Source organism: Streptopelia decaocto (assembly GCF_964273445.1).
Source record: "Streptopelia decaocto genome assembly, chromosome: 3".
Taxonomy (NCBI): domain Eukaryota; kingdom Metazoa; phylum Chordata; class Aves; order Columbiformes; family Columbidae; genus Streptopelia; species Streptopelia decaocto.
The window spans coordinates 687923-700282 of record NC_138656.1 but is presented as its reverse complement, the minus strand read 5'-3'; the positions used below and the strand labels follow the sequence as shown (position 1 = coordinate 700282).

Below are 12360 nucleotides of genomic sequence, written 5' to 3'. Positions count from 1 at the left end.
CCCCAATAATCACGTCCCGGATCTCCCCGGGTCGTGCCTGACGATCGCGTTTTGCCAGTTCGGTTAATTTCGGAGCAAACTAGAATCAATTACTTGCTGTTTAATTTCCAGCGTTCATCCTTAAGCCTCAACCAAAATATTGACCTAGGCGGTTTAGATAAGTTGGTCTCTTGCCATCTGAGCCGCCTCTCGTTTCGGTCCCGCGCGGGGCTTGGAGCGCGTCCCCGCGCAACACCGCGGCCCCCGGCTTTGCGTGGGCGCGCAGGCTGCGCGGGAGGGGTGGGACACCGCGCACGCAGCCTGGCTCGCTCCTTAGCACTCCCCTCTCCATCATTAGTGTTTTTTCCTCCCTGCTTTTCAAGGCAGTCGGTGGAAAACACACTTTGGAGTGCGCGGAAATATCGGGCTGGTGCGAGGCTCTTTGTATGTAAATAGCGTGTTTTAAAAAAAAAAAGGAAAATCACACCCTCCCTCTCTCGCTGACACACACACACACGCACCCGCGGAAGGGCCCTCCCCACGCCGGTAATTAACTGACACGTTATACCACTCATCACCAATGGTGGAAGCTCGGAGCTCGCCCAAAACCCGCAATTTCACATCTGCAAACACTGTCTTCATCCACTTGACTTCCAAGACCCGCCCACACGTGGCCAACCTTTCCCGGGTTTCATGTCTTTTTTTTCTCCCTCCTCTCGGCAGGTTCATGTGTGAGGACCAGCCTTATATGGACTGTTCGCTCCAGCAATGGCTCGTTTTTTTCAAGCGGCAGGAGCGGGTTCGGGGTGTTTAAGCAAGAACCAGAAGTGATTTTTTTTCTTTTTCTTTTTTTCTTTTTCTTTTTTTTTGTGTGTGTGTTTTTTGGTGTTGGTGTTTTTTTTGGTTTTTTTTTTTTTTTTTTTTTGGCGTGTTTTCCCCCTTTTCCCTGGAGTTACAAACTATTTCCGAAGCCAGCTGCTTCTCCCGCTCTCGGAATTTCCCCCGTGGCAGAGCAAGCCCGTAGAAACCAGCACCGCAGAGATCCGCCGCTGCGGCCCGGGGCCCCGTTTCTTCTTTCGCACAAAACCCCTTCGTTTATTTTTCTATAAACCCAGATTATTCTGTTTTTTCCCTCCTCCACGCGTGCCGCCGCCCCGCAGCCTCCTCCCCCGCTGCCGCGCGTGTGCTGCCGTCGCCGCTCACGCCGTGACACGGCGGATCGGAGAAAGCTGCTGCTCCAACTTTTCCTGCCTAAAATTTGGCCGGAACATGTCCCTGACCAACACAAAGACGGGCTTCTCGGTGAAGGACATTTTGGACCTCCCCGACACCAACGATGAGGACGGCTCCGCCGCGGAGGGCGGCGAGGAGGAGAGCGAGGCGCCGGAGCCGCCCAAGAAAGCGGGAGTTTTGGGACAAACCCCCTTGGACACTGTTCAGACGCTGCCTTTGAAGAACCCTTTCTATGATAACAGCGATAATCCCTACACGCGCTGGCTGGCGAGCGCCGAGGGCATCCAGTACTCCCGTGAGTACCGCGCCGCGGGGACCGGGACGGGGCAGCGCCCGCGGGGGCGGCGGGGCCGGGGGGGGAGGATGTTGCCGCTCGCCACGTCTGGCCGAGCCCCGGCCGGTGTCTCCATCCGCGCCCCCCCCCGGCGGCAGCCGGGCGGCGGGGAGGATGCGGGCGGGATGCGGGGGCGCGCATCGAGGACCCCCCCGCCGCTAACGGGGCTCTCCCCGCCGGTTCTCCGCAGTGCACGGGCTGACTGGGGGCGGCGGCGGCCAGGACCCCTCCGCCAAGTCCCCGGAGCCATCGGCCGACGAGTCGCCCGACAACGAGAAGGAGGCGGCGGGCGGCGGAGACGCGGGGAAGAAGAGGAAGAGGAGGGTGCTCTTCTCCAAGGCGCAGACCTACGAGCTGGAGCGGCGGTTCCGGCAGCAGCGGTACCTGTCGGCGCCGGAGCGGGAGCACCTGGCCAGCCTGATCCGCCTCACCCCCACCCAGGTGAAGATCTGGTTCCAGAACCATCGCTACAAGATGAAGCGGGCCCGGGCCGAGAAAGGTATGGAAGTGACTCCTCTTCCCTCCCCGCGGCGGGTGGCCGTGCCGGTCTTAGTCAGGGACGGCAAGCCCTGCCACACGCTCAAAGCTCAGGACTTGGCAGCCGCGACTTTCCAGACCGGAATCCCCTTCTCCGCCTATAGCGCCCAGTCTCTACAGCATATGCAATACAACGCCCAGTACAGCGCTACCAGCAACCCCCAGTACCCCACAGCACACCATTTGGTACAAGCGCAGCAATGGACTTGGTGAAGCCTGGAGGGGGGCGCGCACACACACACACACACACACACCAACCACGACAACAAACCAACAAACAGGAGGAAAAACAAAAATGAGAGAATGAGAGAGAGAAAGAGACAGAGACAGACTGAGACTCCAAAAATAAAATCAAAACTGCGGGGGAAGGAATGGAGAGGGGAACGCTATTATTATTATTATTATTGCTATTATTATTATTATTATGTTTTTTTCGCTCTCCCGTTTCTTTTCTCCTCCATTTTTTGAGGGGGCTCGGTTTCATTGCGGGGGGAGGCGGGGGGAAAGGGAGGGGAGGTGTTTTTGTGCGTCATTGTTTACAGAAATTTTTGCGCCATTCAGAGTGGTCCTGTCTACCTACAACTAAAATAAAAGGGGGGGAGAGATCGTCAGAATTAAAAGAATAAAGAATGAAAACCCCCCCCCGCTGCTCCTGTGGTTTTGTGGGGATCGTGCGGCCGCCGTCACGCCGTGCGGGCCCCCCCGACACGGACATCTCGATTGCTTCCCCTTCCCGGGAAATTTTCGGCTGCCTGTAACCCCGACAACTATTATCGGGCTCATTTTTATATCTCGTTGTGATTATCGTTGCCGTCAGTAACAGCCAGGGCTTGCAGTTTGATTTATCTTATTATTTGGGGTTTGAGCACAACTATTCCCGAGTAACCCCGAGCAGAGGAAAAAGAAACGCAGATTAAACCCTCTCTGCTCGCTGCCGCAGGAAAGAGGGCTCATTGTGTACAAGCCCAGGATTTCGATATTTTAATAAGAATTTTAATTAAAAAAAAACACTCTCTGTTTCGAAAAAACAAAACGAAAAAGAAGAAAGAAGCGGTTACAAAGACGAACCGTTTTTGTTTGACTCCTCGGTGCGGCCGATGCCCGCGGCCGCCTCCCCGCATCCCCCGGCGGCGTCTGGGCCGCGCTCAGCCCGGCGTGGGGAGACACGGCCGAGCGGGGCCCCGCGGTCACCCCGCCCGCCGACCCCCGCCCTCGCAACTTCTATTTTTCGGGGGAAAGCGGCTTTTTTTCGGGGCAGTCGGGTTCAGCCCGGCTCCTCTGCAACACCCGGAGCTGGCGAAAAACGAGGAGGGGAGAGAATTATTTTACATCGCTGATTGTCCTCTTACACACCCTAGTCCCCCCCCACCCCGTGCTGCTGAGGGCTGACGGCTGCGGAGTTTTGGGTACCAGTATCCCTTCAATGCCCCCCTCCCCGGGCTGGGGACCGTTTGCACGGGGAGGACCGCGGAAACTTCTGGTTCAGCCTTCGGGGATGCGCCGGCGGCTCAGGCAGTTCGGGGGAAAGGGTGAGCACCTGGGCTACCCCCACTAAAAAAAGCGTGGGGGATAAGGGAGAAGAGAGGAGCGGTGCGGAGCTGAGGCAGGCTCAGCCGCGGGAGCGGCCGGGGTCGGGCGGGCGCGTTCCCGGCTCCGAGCGGGTTTGGGCAGAGCCGGGGCAGCTGCGCGCTCCTTCGCCCCCCCCCGCCATTGTAGGGTGGTAAAGGTGCTTTAAAGAGAAAACAAAAATCCCCTCTTTGTGCTTTCTTCCCGCCGGGTGAGCGCTTATCCAAACCACCCGAGGCCGGGGAGCTGCGCGGCGGGGACGGCGCCGTAACCTGCCCCGCACCGGCGGAGCGGCCGCGGGGATTCCGCGGGATGGAGCCGCCTTTCCTCCGCCGGGCTCCGGACCCGACCCTCAGCTCCGATGCACCCGGACATGTGCAGGTTTTTCCCTCTCCAGCGCCAGCGTGAGCCCAGGAGGGAGAGAGGAGGGGAAGGAAAAATGTCACTTTTTTTTTTTTTTCCCCCCAAGGCTCTAAGTCTATAAAACCAGTTGTGTGGCCCTAACCTCCGTGGCCTTATATCTCCCATGCTGCCGGGCCAGCTCCGGGCAGTCTATCTTTGCACAATATACAGTAGACTTCACAAAACAGCACAATGGGGGAGGCAGGGAGGTGAGCATGTTAGAGGCGTGCATATTAAAGAGACGGAGGCAAAGGCAGCCAGGGCCCGGCCGGGCCGGGGAGAGGGGAGAAAAAAAAGGAAAGACAGTTTGGGGAGATGGGCCCCCTCCCTGTGCCTTCCCTCCCTTCTTCTGTCCTCCCCCCCGCTCCTTTAGGGCCATTCAATTCATTTATGGGAGGCAGTCCATCTCGGAGTCAGGGAGCAGTGTCCTTTGCGTTTTGTTAGGGCTGTCACTCGTGCTCATTGTTAAGCATGTTCTACATGTTGTATCCCATATGGCCAGCTGGGCCGGGGGACCCCTCACAAAACCCAAATTGTGCCCAGCTTTCAAAACCAGCATTGTTGTCTGTGAAAGGAAGACGAATTAAAAATTCGTGCTATATCTATTCTGGAAAGAAAAAAAAAAAAAAAAGAGGGGGGAACAAGGAAAAAGAATCCCTCTCTCTTTCTCTCCCTCTCTCCTCTCTCTCCCTCTCTCTTTGAAGACTAACAGAGGCCCTTCTCTTCACCCAGATCCCGCTGACAAGTTTCTCTCTCATTTCACAGGAAATTAGACACTCCCCCCGCACCCCAAAGACCCGAGCGCATCTCCCCCGTACAGCACAAGGCGATGCCCACTCCCGCACCTCCAGCCCGGCAGCCGAGCTGCGCTGCCCGCACTGCGCGGAGGCTGCGCGGAGGCTGCGGCCGGCAGCAGAACAAGGCTGCATTCAGAGCCGGTAATGTTATGCGGCAGCTTCCCTGCGCGGCCCGGCCGTACCGCGCGGCGGGCTGGCACGTCCCGCTTCTCCCCCGGAGAAACGGCTCTTTCTTGTCCTAGCTCCTCGTTGTGAAAGGCAGGCCGTCGGGGGCTGGGAGACGGGCAGAGACAGGGAGGCCAAAATAAAAGAAAATGAAATGGAAAAAAAATAAAAGAAATGAAATGGAAAAAAAAGAAAAGAAAAGAAAAAGAAATATATAAAGGAAAAAATATTAAAAAAAAGAAAAAGAGAAAGAAAAAGAAAAAAGAAAAAGAAAGAGAAAGAGAAAGAGAAAGAGAAAGAGAAAGAGAAAAAGAAGGAAAATAAGAAGATATTATTTTTAAGGAAAAAAAATAAAAAAAAATGAAAAACAACAACACGAAAATACAATGGGAAGGAAGCCCCCCAGCCCAACCATCCTTGCCGTTCCCAGTGCCTCAGGCAGAGACGGGGGATGCGCAGCGCTGCGCGGTGGCGGTGGAGCGCTCAGGACTTGAGCCGCAGCCGGAGCGGGCCCGCAGCGCGGAGAAAGGGCTTCACCTGGGGGGGTCCGGCACCTCCGTGCCGCGCTCCACTCGTGCCTGCGGTTTTGGGAGCAGCCCCGGTTCGTCGGGCTGGGGTCCGCACCGTGCGCCCCTCTCCTCCGCCCCGGGCGCTGCGAGAGTCGCCCGTCGGGTTTGGATCGCGACACGCTCCGCGGGTCGCGGTTTGAGGCACAAATCGGGGCGGATGAGAAGCAGAGCCGGGAGCTTCAGGCTCCCCTTCACCTCTCTCCGGGCCTTCCTTTCCCTTTCCTTTTTTCCTCCTTTTCTCTTTCCTCCACCCTCTTGTAGGACAGAAACTATTTAGGCGCCTCAGATAACCTGATAATGAGCTGGAAGCCCCGCTAAGCCCTGGAAATAACTTACTTTCGTCACCTATTGACTGTTTGGCTTAGTTTGGAACCGGTGTGGATTTTTCGGGTCTTTTCAAGAGAGTCGGTCAATGGAAAGCTAATCCAATATTTACAAAGTATAAGGGCAATTCTCGGCGGTGTTTATTAAGAGGCCGGTGGGGAAGGGCTGCGGGGGGACACAGGGGGACTGTTCGTCCCCACCCCCGACGTGCCCGGTGCGGCTGGAGCGGCGAGATACGGCCCCTGGGCGGGATTTCGGGAATCGTGCACTTGTGGCTTCAGGAGCGCGATGCTCCGGCCGCATCACCTCCCGTTATTCCCGCATCACCCTCCGTTATCCCCGCATCCCCAAATAAAACCCCGCAGGCCGCCCCCCAGCCAAGCGGCCTGACGCTGTCTCCCCGAAAAAGGAACGGATTTCGGGGTTTATTCCTTTTCTGCGGCAGAAGGGATGTATCGGATATTATCCGCCCCCCACCCCGGGCGCCGGCCGCAGGGCGGCAGCAGAGCCCCGCGCAGCCCGGCGGGGAGATCCGCTCCCCCTCCGCGCTCCCCCAGGGCTTGGGGGGGCGGAACACGGGGGAGGCGAAGCGGTGGGCACCGACCCCCCTCCCGTCGGGGAGGCCGCACGGCGGCGCTGCTGGATAAGGGACGTGCCGTGGAGCTGCCCCGACCCCCCAGCTCCCCCGAGGGGTCCCGCCGGCGGCCGGGGAAGCCGCTCACAGCGTCACCCCCGGGGAAGGGACCCTCCCAGCCGCCCGGTGACACGGCAGGGGCACGGAGAGGAGGATGGACCGGGGTGAGGGATGGGGAGCGCTGCAGTGGCACACTGGTGGAAATTGCTTTGAAATACAGCACAGAGCTCCAGGTGTGAAAATATATGCTCTGTAATCCTTATCCCCATAGAACTGGGGACTCCTGCTCCCCACGCTGGTGGCACTGCTGCTCCTTACATCCCCAGCAGCCCCGCAGGAGCTGGAAACCCACCTTTTGGGCAAATGTTTTGAATTTGGTGCAAGCATTCGCCTGTTTCATACAATTACGAGCAACAACCACACCAGCAGAACAAGCAAACCCATGACAGTGAGAGTATGGCAGCACATCAGAGAGCTGAAGTGACAGCACACATGCCGTTTTGTCCCCACACTCCATGTGCTCTCACGTCTGCATGAGGCCAGAGCCCTGGCAGCCACAGGGACAGCTGCAGCTGCCCTTACTGCTTTTGAATGCACCGGAGGCACGTCCAGCTCAAACACCCAAAGATAATGAAGGCATCTAAGCATGGCAGGTAGGTGCTTAAGGACATCCCTTTTTTTGAATGATCCAGCTCAGAAATGCTTTGGAAAGGCCAGATAAATGGCAGGCTCTGGCTCCTCATCTGTGCCTTCAACAAGTCAACCCACCCCCAGCAGAGAGCCCACCCCACGGTGCAATGGCCACAGGGATGCTCAGCTGAGCTTATTCCCTCGTCTGTCCCAGTAGGTTTGATGCAACAAAACAAGCTTTAAAAGAACATCAATACTCACATTTTGTGTCCAAAACAAGAGTCAAATCTATGGTTGCCTGCACTTCTGGCATTTGAAAGTATCTGAGCAGCAGGTTAAGCTCATAGCAAGCAAGTTAGGACATCTTAGCAACAAAAAAAATCTTCAATTTTGGCAAGTGTCAGGTCTCATTCTCCAGAGCAGTGCTGCATGTTCACCCCTCCTTACAGTGAGGTCCCCAGGCTGACCCCATTGGGAAATGTGTCAGAAGGAGCAGAAAGCTCTCCAAAGCACAGATCTCCGGTTCTTCCCCAGGAGATAACCTGTTTCCAGCCCCAGAAGGACCTGGTTTCCTTCACTGGTTCATCCATTCTGTGCTAACTTCTCACCAGGTGATGCATCACTCCATTTTGCGTTTAATTCAGTAAACAGCAAGACTTCCCTTCAGCAGATTCACCATCCAGTGCAAAACAACTGTTAACTGATGATACTTATATAAAGAAGTAACAATTCTGGCTCTTTTTACATATGTATATACAAGAACACCTAGAAACAATCACGACAGTGCCCCCTGGGGACACTGGGGTCAGGACATTGCTGGCCACCTCCCACCCCCAAAAGGTGCACCCCCACACACAGTGCTGCTCCGCCCCTTGGGGGGGGACACCCCAGCCTTTGTTCTTCTGCTGCTCCCGGGTGCTCTGGCCTTACTTACCTGAGGGGTGACTGTCACCCCACTTCCCAACACAGAAGGTTTCTGAGGTCTCCAGCGCCAGCTCACCGAGGGGGTTGGATATGAGGGTTCCCCAATTGGTTCCCCCGCACCGTGGCCCTTTCAGCCAGCAGCCCCCATCTCCCTCCCTCACCACCCCCAATGGCTGGGGCACGTTGGCCCCCCCAAAACCTCCGAGTCCAGGTGCAAAGGACAAGCTCCCCAGCGCTCCACAAGTCTGTCCCATGGGTAGACATGAGCATCAACATGCAGTTCCCTCGAGGCACCACAGGGACACACTGGCATGCAAATCTGACAATAAATTCTTCAAACAACAGGCAAAAATAATTTAAAACATGAGTTATCACATCCGCATTTTGCTGTTTAACATATTTTATTGTTTTACACAAATAAGGTTTGAGGTAACCGGGATACATATAGATCTTAATTCCACTTACATATTTGGGATTTAACTGCTAAATATCATGTCAACGCTATCGATAGAAAAACATGTAAAATGTGATGTAAAAATCCGAGAGCTCAGAGAAACTTGCCTTGAATTGTTGCAGATTCACTGAAACAGAGTCCCTTGATTCTGCATAGAGATCTGCTCTATTTCATGGGGTTTAGCACCATTTCAGGGAGAAAGTTAGCTGTGATAGAAAAACTGCAAGCAAAGCTACTCAGAATAAATTCTGTAAAATCATATTATCACCACCACAGCTGGGGGCTGGTCAAACTATTTCAACTATTTAAAGAAAAAACAGTCTTAAAAAGTGTATGTGTATGCCTTTCTTTTTTTGGTCTGGGTTACCAGAGCATCATTTCGGCGCCATCCCCGTGCTCGTGGCAGGGGCTGCAAACATTGCTCCTCTGTCTCCCCCTCACCTTTGCCATGCTGTGTACACATCTTGCAGGAAAGAGTCTTTTGCAGGGAAAAAGTTCATCTTCTGCCATTCACGATTGCCAACAAAACCCTGAGAAACTTCCCTGGTCACGGAGCTTCCCAGCTACTTCTTATTGAGACATTCCCCGGTGGCTGAGACAGTCCAGTCCATGGTGCAGGGCTCCTTCCACAACCCGCGCACAAGCAGAGACGTACTCAGCTCAGAACACATGGCAGGGATGATCCTGAAGCGTGTGCTTTCACACAAAGCCGTGGCGAAGGAACCCTTGGGGTTTTTTCCCAGGTATATAGACACAAACCAGCCACAGCCGCATGGTTAACAGTATTGCAGCCCCCTTGAGTGTACGGGGTGAGTGACAGCCCAGCGAGTCATCCTAGAAGACCCATTTATATACAAAACAAGTGACTTCCAGCCAATCTAAATCTGTACGTGCTTTTATGCGCAGCAGGCGTGAATTTACGTACACACATAAGGCAGGTAAGGAAAACGGTGCTGGCAGCACTAGGCATCTCATCAATCTACTCCTGCCATAGGGTGAAAATACACCAGTTTCATGCAATTCTTATCACTGACTTCCAAAGACAAAAGGCTTTAAAGGTCAGGAGAAGAACTCACTCATGGCTTATAAAATGCTTTCTGAAGGAATGGATAAATGCAGAATCGGCCTTTGCTGGTCCCTTTCAGAGTTAGGGAACAGCTGGATGGAAATCCACAACAAAAGAGAATTCAGTGTTATCATCAGCGGTGACTTTGGGCAGCAGCTCTTTGCTGCATTTTTCAGAAGGCTACTTGATTTGTCCCTCTCAACTGAGGCCACTGAAAATTCCATATTATGGACAAAACAGCAACCGAAACATCCCCAGCTTTTTGTATTTTGGCTCTTAAGGTAAGTGTTGCTGAATGAGGCAAAAATAAACTCAGCCCACAGTCAACAGAGATCAAGCTGATGGGGATGAGGAGGGAAGGAGAAGCAAATAAGGTATCTTACCACTCTGTGTGCATTTTGTGCTGGGTACTGCCCATACACAGTAACTGTGCCTCCCCTTCCTTCCCCATGTAAAGACTTGGGAAAAATAACACCTCAGTGATTACAAATGGATCACAAAATTGACCTAACATGACAGAGGAGCAGTGATATTGGAAAATAAGTTTGCCTTTTTGCAGTCCAGGACATTCAGGATTATCTTTTCTTCTTATCTGTTCTTCTTCAACCAAGTACTTTCGTGTTCACAACCTGAAAAACACAACCACCTGATGATGAAACTGCAGCCCAGTGCTGCATGGGCCAATTTGACAGAATCCTGGCCCAAATTCAGTCTGTCCAAACTCACTGTGGAACAAATCAATAGCAAATTGGTGACTGGTCAACATGATCACAAAGTCATGACCTTATTGTCTTCAGCATGAGCATGAGTTTCCGGCAGGGGTTTAAAGAAGGGAAGGATTATGGCAGTGGTGTATCGCTGCAAAAGGCATCTGCTCATCAAGCTCTGTCTGTAGCGCTATGTATGGGTCCATCTCCTGCTGACCCCAAGCCCACCGCAGCCTGAAGACTCCTATTAGCCTCACTGAAGTACGCTTTTGACTTTGGAAGACTTAGGCTTTGGAAAGATATGTTTTCTGGACACCCCAGCATCTGTAAAGGAACAAATCAACCCAGTGGCAAGTTTTAAGCCATCTGGTTTAACAGAGCATCAGTTTTTTACCACTGTCATAAAAAACCCCTTAAATTAGTCTAGATTTCCCATTCAGCTAAAACCATTGTGTGAGTATTCAAACAGGAACCTAACAGTGAGCAGTGCTAAACTTTATCCCCCTTTCAGCTCAAATGTAAAGCTGCATCTTGGCAGTAAACAAGATAAGACTGTTTTTTCCATAACCAGTCAATTTTGTTTGGCTTAAACTAAAATTCTAGGGTTACCTTCTGCATGTATAGCCGTGCTTTGTATCTGGGTTAAGGACTTTAAAGTATGCTGAAGATAGGCTTTTGTTCTCCATCTACTTGCTTTTAGCTCTCTGTTAGCACCGAGGTCAGATCTTCAGCTGGTGGGAACCAGCGTCTCCCCACGAGAGCCCATGGGGTGGAACATCTGCTTCAGCTGAAAAGCAAACTGCTACGAACCTGCTCTTCTTCACAAACCGCCACAGGTCACAGCTCCGAAGGAGCTCCCGGCCAACTTTCTGTATAATTCATGATTTTTTTCCCCGGAGTAAATAATGCTTTCTGCCCTCCCCGTGTGCCTTTGGTTATTGTGCTCCTTCAAAGACCCAGACAAATCAAAGTTTGTTTATTTTTATTTTGACTATTTACCCATCTTCCCTATTCTACCTTTACCTTGTTTACAGCCGCTGACAATAGCAAGGAGTCATTGCCAGGTAACCTCTTCCATTTCAGCCCTCTCCTTGGTAAGGAAGGACGCACAGCCCTCGGTCGCACTGGTTGCTCCAAGCTGAGCTACACGGTTTCACTGCAAGAAAAATACGCCACACTTTCTTCAATTCTTCAGATAAAGTGCTGACACCTGACCCTCCCCGTGTCTCCAGCTTTCCCTTGGGCTACATCTGCCTTCTTACCCTCAAATCATGTTCACTGCACGCACCAGGCAGGACTCACTATTTGCCAAACACCCTTCACTGAGAGGGACCTGGTTGTCAGTGGCACCACCACCAAAGTTTAAGCCATTGCATGTTCTGAAGGGACAGGTGGCCACGCAAAGCATGAGAAGGTGAGTCCCAGTGTCACCCTCCGCTCTGCCTGCATTCGGTAAGCGCAGAAAGCGATACCCACCTGGGCTTCAGGAGGTCCCTGTTCCGCCTCAGCCACCGAGGAGCTGCAGAGCTTTGCAGGTCTCTTGGCTGCTGCTGTGACCGTGGCTGTCACTGCGTCCCCTGGGAGCACAAGGACAGGGTAAGCAACCTTCTCAGGATAAAGGCTGCCTATGTTCACCCCCCACACCCATGCCCATCTTCAAAACCTTTTCCTCAAAGCCTGTGGAACACATCAAAAAGCAATCAGGAAAAATAGCCAGGAAGCATCTTGGTCAACCCCACTGCAGAGAATGGTGCGGATCTCCTCTGGGCTGCTGACAGCCTGTGCCAGGGATGGCGGATCCATCAGCAGTTCTGCCTCCCAAAGCAGAAATACGGGGGCTCCACCAGCTACCCAACCCACAGACACATCCCCATAAATGTAAGAGAGTTATTTACACAACTTGGCTAGTCTGAGTGCCACTATCCTTACTTCATTCACTATAAACCATGAATGCAGCCAGATGGGGAGAGCTCCACACATCTCTTCCACCAGCTCCTGCTACTGGGGACAATGGTAGGCTGTGGGGACATCTCACGTGA

The 12360-nt window shown here is 53.3% G+C and overlaps 1 protein-coding gene across 1 annotated transcript; it reads left to right on the top strand.

Annotated features, from left to right (window-relative positions):
* Positions 1 to 1248: 1248 nt before the first annotated feature.
* NKX2-2 (NK2 homeobox 2) lies at positions 1249 to 2296 on the top strand (the record flags this gene model as incomplete). The annotated part of the gene is made up of 2 exons (XM_082048902.1): positions 1249 to 1507; positions 1737 to 2296. The coding sequence occupies 2 exons, from the start codon at positions 1249 to 1251 to the stop codon at positions 2294 to 2296; spliced, it is 819 nt and encodes a 272-aa protein (XP_081905028.1).
* Between the last annotated feature and the right edge of the window lie 10064 nt (positions 2297 to 12360).